The sequence below is a fragment of the Xenopus tropicalis genome, chromosome 9 (genome assembly GCF_000004195.4).
Source record: "Xenopus tropicalis strain Nigerian chromosome 9, UCB_Xtro_10.0, whole genome shotgun sequence".
Classification (NCBI taxonomy): domain Eukaryota; kingdom Metazoa; phylum Chordata; class Amphibia; order Anura; family Pipidae; genus Xenopus; species Xenopus tropicalis.
In genome coordinates, this window is record NC_030685.2 from 5978697 (window position 1) to 5989660 (window position 10964).

The following is a 10964-nucleotide window of genomic DNA, read 5'->3' on the forward strand; positions in this document are numbered from 1 at the left end:
GGATCCCAAGCAGAGGTACTAGTGAAACATTAAGTTCCCAGGGTGTGGGTTATAGTTCCACAAGATCATCCCTGGGTGGAGGCACGCCTTTAAGGGAGAAATCCCTGTTAACCCCCATAGTAAGCGGGGGCTCAGGACTCCTGTAGCGCCAAGAACAAGTAATCAGCAGGTAGCAGCACAGAATAACCAAAAGTGGGCTACATTTGTATGGCTGCCAGGCCCAGAATGGAAGTTCAGGCCTAGGGGGGGCTGGGTTCAGGCCTAGGGGGGGCTGTTTGGGCCTCTGTGTACTTCAAATGCCAGAGCCTATTTGGAATCCAAGTCCAGACCTAATAGCTTCCTTAATAACATTTGCAATTAGTCCTCTTTTTTTTTGCCCCAATACATTTTCTTCAGCTCCAGTCTGTTATTTAGTTGCCATCTGTTTGCTACATTCACTGCCCTCCTCTTGGGGTATCAAAAATACATTTACTTTAAATCCCACCCCCCTATAAAGTGAGCTATGAGGAATGGACCAAGCACCTCAGACACCTTTGCAAAGATTTTATTCCAACATTCTATAAATGATATTGGGCTTTGTGTCCGGGCACCGCCTGTACGCATATGTGCTCACAAAGAATTCCGCCGATTCATTCCCAAACCAAAAAAACACAATCTTAGCAACGGCAGCTGGAGATTGGAGGGGGGCTTCCTGCCAGCAGCCAATGGGCAACTAGATCATTATCATATGTAAGAAATCCAGTCATCATATATTATTATATTTACCCTCTGCCTTAAACATTTAGAAAATCAAATTATAGCTACAGTTTCCATAGCACAGAGATTCCATGGTACCTTTGGGCCCTGCTCCAATAGTCACATCAGGAGGATTTTCTTTCCAGCAGAGATGAAGACACTGTTCGGTCAGATATGAGTTGGAGAGGCCTTCAGGAGGGCCCCATATTTGGGCCAATAAGTTGCAGGAATGCCACCTATTAATGGCATCTTTGCCAGAATCCCATAATAGGAAGGAAGCCAGTAAGAACCAGTAATTACCCTCCTGCAGACGGTATTGGCTACAAATCTGCATAATTTAAATAAACCCATTTTCCCAAGAACCTCTGCTATTAACTAAGGATTCCAGCAATAAGGAAAAAGAAAAATATAACATCCAAATAGCCAAAATATAACCGAGTCACAGCTGGTCTTGGAAGACCCTGAGGAGCTGCCCACTGGTTTCCCCGTCAGTGACAGAACAGGGAGATACGTAGGAACAGAGGCTGCCCCGGAAGGAAGCCCTGAAGGTGTAAAAATGTTCCATGGTTTGTGGGTTGTAGAACGAAATCTGTCCCCCTTCATAATCCAGATACACCCCCATCCGGCGAGGCTTCTCCGGTAGCTTGAAAACTTTAGGGGAGGAGTCAAATGCCACAATGTGATGGCCTCCTCTAACAGAGCAGACCCAGCAGCCGTCGGCCGGGGTAAGGGCAAAGGGATCCTTATGGCTAATACAGTCCAAGCTGAGGCCAACGTCGCATTCTGTGTTCCTGCCGATTTCTAGCTCCCAGTAATGCTTCCCGCATTTGTACTTGGGCACTCCCAAAGCCACTAGGTATTGGCTGAACCTTGTGCTGCTTATAGCGGGGGGGCGGCTCACTGGGAAATAGCTGACGCGGCGGTTTCCCTCAGACAGCAGTAAGTCGGGATGGGCCGTATCTGGATCCAGACGAGGACAGGATAAACCTGCACAATCACGAGACAAGGACCAGATTTCCAATTATAACGTTGCCATTTACTTTTTCTTAATCGTATATTTTTTACTTAAAGTGGACCTGTCACCCAGACATAAAAAGCTAAATAAAAGCCCTTTTCAAATTAAACATGAGACCCAAAATATTTTTTTATTACTACATCCATACCCATTATAAGGGCATTTTAAAATCCCAGCTGTCAATCATATAATGCCTGCCCCGCCTCTATGCCTTAGGCATAGAGGTGGGACAGACAGTTACTTTCACTTTCAATTCAGAACTTCTTAGATGTTGCTGCATTCCTCACATTCCCCCTTCCCTCCTCACCATGTAATTGTGTAACCAGTGCATGGATATGGGTATTGGGTCCCCCCCATACTGGCACAGAAACAACATTTTGGCAGGATGCAATGGCCCCTGCCTGCTTGCTGCAATTGTGAATTCCAAGGCTGAAGAAAATAAGATTAAAATAATTTATATAGTGTAAGTAAAGTTTATTTTGCTTGACAAACACAATAGAAAACAATTTGAAATTATTTCTTAAGGTGAGAGGTCCGCTTTAATATACATATTAGAAGTCAAAATGGTTTGATATAGGATATACAGGATATAGGATAAACAAAAAAACCCCTAACCCTGTAGGCAATAATGAACAATATACGGTGCTGGTTTCCCTTTGGGCTAAACATTAACCCTATCTGTAACAATGGCCCCTTTATTGGAGCTCCCTATAGATCCTCTCAGGTCCCTGTCTGGGTTTCACATGAGGGGTGGGCGTGTCCTAACGGTCCCTGCCAGAAGCACAGTAGGAGGGGGAGAGCCAATCACAGCCCTGCAGTCACACAAACACAGACAGGGTTCAGTTCCCTATCAGGTCAGCCTAGCTGCTGATTGGTTCCTATCCTACAGTGCCGCGGGCCCCCCTGCACAGCCTGGGAAAGGAGGCAGCAGGAAGTGGAGCAGATGGGCGGGGCTAGTGGGATTTTTGGAGAAATTTTCAATAAATCAGCCCAAAACACTACTTATTAAAGCCCATTCCTTCTATATTTAGATGAGTACAATTCATTGGCACAATGTTGTTTTTCACACAATATGTCTCCCCTTTGAGAAATTTGAGTCACCGTAATACCTGGCTCCAGCACGGCTTTCATATCCCTCCAGGCGCCAAACTGTACCGGGCCCCTGAAACGCCCCAACAAGCGGTTTTCAATCTGGGCAAGGTTCCGGCCAGGGGAGTTGGAGTCCTGCATCTGAGCGCACCTTGGTGTAGAGTAAGGGGAGAATCACAGGGGAGGAGTTAGATTCGAGCCTGATGTGCCAGAGGTCACACCGTTGTGTGGAACAATTTGTATGTACCTGTCAGTCAGCAACTGTGTACCCTAAAAAAAGAATAAGGGTTACTATTAAGATTAGCAGTAGGGTGTGTGTAGATATGAAACACACATTTAGCACGGCAGCGTATATACATCCCATGGTGCCGCTGTGTGTTTATAAAAACAATATTAGACACACATCCAAGTGATGGAAGGATGTGGTGCTGCAGTACAATACGGCCCAACTGATACACAACCAGGAGAGCCGGTCTGTTTGCCTAATGTCCCACCTTTCCCAGAGCCCCCAGATCTCTCTCTCCCATCATGGTGCCCAGGTCCTTCTCAATTCTCTGCCATTCCTTCCTCATCCTACACAGCTCCTGCTTCATCACCACCTGAGCCTCTGTCACTTCCTGGTGCAGCTCCATCTGCAGCTTCTCCTTCCTCTCCTGCAGGAAGCGTTGCAGCGCAGAGAATTGCGACTCCAGGTGTTGCTCCAGACTGCACGCAATCTCCTGATAAAGGCAAAATAGGCTGCACTGTATGATCTTAATCACCTTTGTTAGTATGTTATAGAATGTCCTATTCCTAGCAACTTTGCAATTGGTCTTTATTATGTATTTGTAACTTCTCCTCTTCTACATCTTTTCAGCTTTCAAATAGGGGTCACTGACCCCGGCAGCCAAAGAACTATTGCTCTGTGAGGCTACAATTTAATTGTTACTCTTTATTACTTAACGTTCTATTCATATTCCAGTTTCTCATTCAAATCGCTGCCTGGTTGCTAAGGTAATTTGAACCCTAACAACCAGGTAGCTGCTGAAAAGAAAACTAAATAACTGAAAAACCACAAAATATAAAAAATGAAAACCCATTGCAATTTGTCTCAGAATATCAATGTCTATGGCAAAGTTACATTCAATTTAAAGGGGAACAATCTCTTTAATATGTTTAAAAAAATAAATCAAACAAACCATGATATAGATGTTAGGACTGATCTTTATTAAAAAAAAACACACTACCGACAATTTGGACAGGCAGCGCTCCTGCTCCTCACATTGGCCCCTCAGCTGCTGCAGGCAGATTTGCACTTGGTTCATCCTAGAAGCCTTATTATCCTGAAAAAGCAAAAAATAAATGTGAAGATGCCAGAAATCTGGATATGGATCATATACAGATATGTTACAGCCTCAGCCAACATCTTATAAAAATGATTGATTCAAAAGTTGGTTTATTGGTTGGTCAGGATAGTATTGTGCCTTTATATGGGCACAAAGCCCCTCAGTGACTGCTAATATCCTTATCATTTACAGTAGGGGGTACATTATCCCTTATAATACATGAGTGATACTCAGAGTTCCCTGTATAACTCAGCCTGCAGCCTTGTGCCTTTATATGGGCACAGAACCCCTCAGTGACTGCTAATATCCTTATCATTTACAGTAGGGGGTACATTATCCCTTATAATACATGAATGATACTCAAGAGCTAATAAAGGAGATATTCCCTTTCTCCCCACCCTCATACACATCCTTACATGCTTCTCTGTGCAGCTGGTCTGTCCAACCGGAACCCAGACCTTGGCCTGCCTTTGGTCTCCGGCTTTGTTCTGTGACCCTTCTCTGGCTTCCTGGGCAGGGTGGGCCAAGGAGCTCGCTTTCATTTGGCAGGCCAGGCTGCCCAGGGCATAGTTAGGCTTGCAGTTTTGGCCAGAAAGAAATTTAAGACAGCGAGGGCAACTGGAGGAGGACCGGTTTGATAATATGGACAAGAGGCAAGAGTTGCACAGGTTGTGGCCGCAGTCTAGAAGCACGGGGTCGGTGAAAGGGTCCAGGCAGTGCGGGCAAATCAGCTGCTCTGGAACGTCAGAGGGCAGTCCCGATTCAGAGGCTTCCAGCGGCTTGCACTTCTGGTGTGGCACAGAAACACTGAGTAAATTGGCTGCCACAAACCTCTCAAAGCACTCATCTAACTAAAACTAGGGTACATTGTTGAAGTATTAAATATAATGTAATGTTGCCCTGCATTGCTACAACTGGTGTGTTTGCCTCAGAAAGACTACTATAGTTTATATAAGTTAACTGCTCTGTAGTCATGGGGGCAGCCATTCAAAGGAAAAAAAGGCACAGGTTAATTAGCAGATAACCGATAAATCCCCATTATATGGGGCTTATCTACTAGTTATCTGCTATGTAACCTGTGCCTTTTCTCCTTTTTTCCAGCTTGAATGGCTGCCCCCACTTTAATTTTTTGATGTTACTGTTCCTTTAATATGGTCATGGAACTCCTCGGGGACTTATAATATCCCTATATGTTACAATAGGGGGTACTTTATTCACTATATATTATAAGGAACTCCTCGGGGGCTTATAATATCCCTATATGTTACAATAGGGGGTACTTTATTCACTATATATTATAAGGAACTCCTCGGGGGCTTATAATATCCCTATATGTTACAATAGGGGGTACTTTATTCACTATATATTATAAGGAACTCCTCGGGGCTTATAATATCCCTATATGTTACAATAGGGGGTACTTTATTCACTATACAGGTCCTTTTCAAAAAATTAGCATATTGTGATAAAGTTCATTATTTTCTGTAATGTACTGATAAACATTAGACTTTCATATATTTTAGATTCATTACACACAACTGAAGTAGTTCAAGCCTTTTCTTGTTTTAATATTGATGATTGTGGCATACAGCTCATGAAAACCCAAAATTCCTATCTCAAAAAATTAGCATATCATGAAAAGGTTCTCTAAATGAGCTATTAACCTAATCATCTGAATCAACAAATTAACTCTAAAAACCTGCAAAAGATTCCTGAGGCTTTTAAAAACTCCCAGCCTGGTTCATTACTCAAAACCGCAATCATGGGTAAGACTGCCGACCTGACTGCTGCCCAGAAGGCCATCATTGACACCCTCAAGCAAGAGGGTAAAGCTGGCCATACACGTGGCGATCTCACGATGTTTCGTACGACCGTCGGTCGCACGAAACATCGTCAGATCCGCCACACACCATTCAGGGCTGAATCGGCAGGTAAGGAGGTAGAAACAATAGGATTTCTACCTCCTTCTGCCGATTCAGCTCTGAAGGGAGAATTTTGGTCAGGCGCCTTCTATGGCGCCCGATCAAAATTTTCTAACTTGGCCGATCGGCGAGCCGACCGATTTCAGCAGCTTCCTGCGATATCGGTCGGCTCGCTGACATGCCATACACGCACCGATTATCGTACGAAACGAGGTTTCGTACGATAATATCGGTGCGTGTATGGCCACCTTAAGACACAGAAAGAAATTTCTGAACAAATAGGCTGTTCCCAGAGTGCTGTATCAAGGCACCTCAGTGGGAAGTCTGTGGGAAGGAAAAAGTGTGGCAGAAAATGCTGCACAACGAGAAGAGGTGACTGGGCCCTGAGGAAGATTGTGGAGAAGGACCGATTCCTGACCTTGGGGGACCTGCGGAAGCAGTGGACTGAGTCTGGAGTAGAAACATCCAGAGCCACCGTGTACAGGCGCGTGCAGGAAATGGGCTACAGGTGCTGCATTCCCCAGGTCAAGCCACTTTTGAACCAGAAACAGCGGCAGAAGCGCCTGACCTGGGCTACAGAGAAGCAGCACTGGACTGTTGCTCAGTGGTCCAAAGTATGCCATTCGGAAATCAAGGTGCCAGAGTCTGGAGGAAGACTGGGGAGAGGGAAATGCCAAAATGCCTGAAGTCCAGTGTCAAGTACCCACAGTCAGTGATGGTCTGGGGTGCCATGTCAGCTGCTGGTGTTGGTCCACTGTGTTTTATCAAGGGCAGGGTCAATGCAGCTAGCTATCAGGAGATTTTGGAGCACTTCATGCTTCCATCTGCTGAAAAGCTTTATGGAGATGAAGATTTCATTTTTCAGCACGACCTGGCACCTGCTCACAGTGCCAAAACCACTGGTAAATGGTTTACTGACCATGGTATTACTGTGCTCAATTGGCCTGCCAACTCTCCTGACCTGAACCCCATAGAGAATCTGTGGGATATTGTGAAGAGAAAGTTGAGAGACACAAGAGCCAACACTCTGGATGAGCTTAAGGCCGCTATTGAAGCATCCTGGGCCTCCATAACACCTGAGCAGTGCCACAGGCTGATTGCCTCCATGCCACGCCACATTGAAGCAGTCATTTCTGCAAAAGGATTCCCGACCAAGTATTGAGTGCATAACTGAACATAATTATTTGAAGGTTGACTTTTTTTGTATTAAAAACACTTTTTTTTTATTGGGCGGATGAAATATGCTAATTTTTTGAGATAGGAATGTTGGGTTTTCATGAGCTGTATGCCACAATCATCAATATTAAAACAAGAAAAGGCTTGAACTACTTCAGTTGTGTGTAATGAATCTAAAATATATGAAAGTCTAATGTTTATCAGTACATTACAGAAAATAATGAACTTTATCACAATATGCTAATTTTTTTAAAAGGACCTGTATATTATAAGGAACTCCTCGGGGGCTTATAATATCCCTATATGTTACAATAGGGGGCACATTATTCACTATATATTATAAGGAACTCCTCGAGGACTTATAATATCCCTATATGTTACAATAGGGGGCACTTTATTCACTATATATTATAAGGAACGCCTCGGGGCCTATAATATCCCTATATGTTACAATAGGGGGCACTTTATTCACTATATATTATAAGGAACTCATCGGGGACTTATAATATCCCTATATGTTACAATAGGGGGTACTTTATTCACTATATATTATAAGGAACTCCTCGGGGACTTATAATATCCCTATATGTTACAATAGGGGGTACTTTATTCACTATATATTATAAGGAACTCCTCAGGGACTTATAATATCCCTATATGTTACAATAGGGGGCACTTTATTCACTATATATTATAAGGAACCCCTCGGGGGCTTATAATATCCCTATATGTTACAATAGGGGGCACTTTATTCACTATATATTATAAGGAACTCCTCGGGGGCTTATAATATCCCTATATTTTACAATAGGGGGCACTTTATTCACTATATTACTTTGATACAATTTCATTTTGTGGTTTTACTGTTCCTTTAATATTAGGTTTACCTTTGGCTCCCGGGACATGCAGTCTTGTACTTTCTTGCTCAGTTCCTCCCCTTGCTCTGCCAGTTTTCTCTTTTCTCTGTTGATCACTTGCACAGCCTCTTCCAATGGCACCAGGCATTTCCTGCCCAGCCACTCCTCCTGAGGTGGGTCAGCTGCAGAGCAAGCACACTGGGCCTTATTTACCAACACCGGTGCTAAATTGCACTGGCACAGTTACCTCAAGCATCACATCTTCTTGAATGAAAAATCATGGAAAATTGAAAAATCTAGGGAAAGGGGGCTCTGCAGATAAAATCTGTTTTCTTTAAAGGAGAACTAATCCCTAAAAATAAATATGGCTAAATATGCCATATTTTATATCCTGAACTTACTACACTATGCTAAAGTTTCAGAATCCCAATAGCAACAATGATCCAGGCCTTTACAGTTGCCCCAGGAGCCCCCCATTTTGGATTTTGTTAGGAGGGGTCAGTGGCACCGCACATGTTCAGTGGGATCTGAGCAGCTGTTGAGAGACTGCGGTTAGGGGTTGGCTCAAATTATCAACCAGATTATTAAATTCTAATGCTAATTTCACTGGTTTTAGAGCTGACAAGTAGTAGTTGTCTGTATTCATTTCTAATCAGCCATATACTGTGATAATTATATTCTGTATATACAGTATATAGTGAGTGGGTCCCTAAACAGAAAAGAATCTGCAGAAAAGAAGATGGGGGGTTACTGGGGGCATCTTCCCTGCCACAGATCTTCCCTGCTATGGGGCTGTGGGGGCCTTGGGCTGGAACAGAAGCCCAAACATAATGTACAATATTTCTAGCCTATTAGTTAGGCTTTAGTTCTCCTTTAATGGCCCCTCTCTCTGCGGGCAAAAGCATATATATGATCAGCGGGCAGAGATACTTACATCCCTCATAACGCACGTAAAAATCCTCAAGGCGGCCTTCATCTGTGCTCCTGCTTCCAATGACAGTTACCACTCCTGGAGCGGGGAGAAACAGAATGCGAATGCAATAAGGAAGATCCCTCCGCTACCCCTGTACCCTACCTTTATTATAAAATAACAATGTCACTGCATAGCACATCTAAATATAGAAGGAATGGGCTTTAGAAAGCAGTGTTCTGGGCTGATTTATTGAAAAGTTGTTCAAAAATCCCACTTGCCCCGCCCATCTGTTCTACTCCCTGCTGCCTCCTTTCCCAGGCTGTGCAGGGGGGGCCGGCGGCACTGTAGGATAGGAACCAATCAGCAGCTAGGCTGACCTGATAGGGAACTGAAGCCTGTCTGTGCTTGTGTGACTGCAGGGCTGTGATTGGCTCTCCCCCTCCTACTGTGCTTCTGGCAGGGACCGTTAGGACACGCCCACCCCTCATGTGAAACCCAGACAGGGACCTGAGAGGATCTATAGGGAGCCCCAATAAAGGGGCCATTGTTACAGATAGGGTTAATGTTTAGCCCAAAGGGAAACCAGCACCGTATATTATTCATAATTGCCTACAGGGTTAGGGGTTTCCTATAATGCATTTTCTTACTTTCTCCAAAGAAAAGTGACTTAACCATAAGAAACAAACAAAAAGCAACATGGCTTCCAATCTTTATCTATAGGAAGCTCTTGGTTTAGGCCAAACTTTAAAGGGAAGGTAAAAATCACTGGGGGTGCCCCAGTGAGGGAAGAGGATTACCTGGCTGGGGTAAAAGGTAAGCAATTAGTGTGACTGGGGGGGAGTTAAAAATCACTGGGGGATTTTAACTTTCCTTCTGTACTGGTGGATAAAAGCCCCAAGTAAACCTTTAACCAGATTATATGGCGAGGCATACTGGGGATGTGGGTAGCCAATCACAGCTCTGCTTTCACACAAGGGAAAGATACACTGCAGTCCCTGGCAGGTCTAAACTAGCTGCTGATTGGCTACTACCCTACAGTCAGTGCCAAGGACTGTTAGCCGGTATACCTTGTCACTGTGAAGCTGCTAGCCCAGGGCAAATGCCCTCTATGGCCTGACCAGTCAGCACTGACCTCTTTATACCAAAGTGCCTGGAGCCTGTGGAACATATACCCCCTTATATGAATACCACACCCTGACAGGAATCACCTCATGCCCACCCCCATCTATGAAGCAGCAGCCACCATTGTATCTGAGGCAGATTTACTGTATGAGCAATTCCCCACCACACACACTCCCAAACCACGGTGAATGGGTAACAAATATGTCCACAAAGTGACACACTGAGTTTAAAAATGTAGCACACACGCCATGTATTGTCCCTCAGGTACAGAAAGGTTTTCCCGCCACTCTCCTCACTTCCAGGTCCCATCTCCCACTCTGGGAGGGGCTGGGTTAAGCCGGCACTTTTTGCCAATATGTGCAAGGCGGGGTGTGGGACAGGTAGGGGGCGGAGTTCTGTGGGGGACTACTTTAGCACGAAGGGCGGGACTGACTGCTTCGGGGCGGAGCGAGTATTACTACGCCTCATATATAAAAGAGACAGACAGGGTTGGGGGTGGAGCCGTGCACCAACAAGCCTTTGGGGACTGGGGAACATGGAGGGCGTGGCTTATACGTACAGACCGAGTTGGGGCGGAACTTATTTTTACAACGATGAATGTAATTGGGAAAGTCAGTGCTACTGTGGCTACGTATAATTACTTCACAGCATTCGCAAATGAAATAGAGCGCCTTACTGCCAATGGCGAACCCCCCTAATAAAGCCAAAGTCACAGTAGAGCGTTGCATGCAGTTGAAGCGCTCACTGCAGTGTGTGGTATAACGCTACCAATGGTACTTAAGCCTTAAGGGAAACTTGCCCTGAAACAAG

At 44.7% G+C, this 10964-nt stretch overlaps 1 protein-coding gene across 5 annotated transcripts; it reads right to left on the minus strand.

Annotated features, from left to right (window-relative positions):
* Positions 1-528: 528 nt before the first annotated feature.
* Positions 529-10650, minus strand: LOC100487577 (zinc-binding protein A33). Of its 5 annotated transcripts, none has more exons than XM_031893138.1 (9): positions 10376-10650; positions 9054-9128; positions 8150-8301; positions 4581-4952; positions 4018-4161; positions 3334-3558; positions 3087-3109; positions 2860-2990; positions 529-1722 (listed from the first exon to the last, which is right to left on the minus strand). In XM_031893138.1, the coding sequence occupies exons 1-9, from the start codon at positions 10461-10463 to the stop codon at positions 1175-1177; spliced, it is 1758 nt and encodes a 585-aa protein (XP_031748998.1). In that variant the 5' UTR covers positions 10464-10650; the 3' UTR covers positions 529-1174. The 5 variants fall into 5 exon arrangements, with proteins under 5 accessions (XP_031748998.1, XP_031748999.1, XP_012809202.1 ...); XM_031893139.1 differs by having other exon boundaries at positions 10400-10648; XM_012953748.3 differs by having other exon boundaries at positions 4066-4161; positions 10376-10647.
* Positions 10651-10964: the final 314 nt, after the last annotated feature.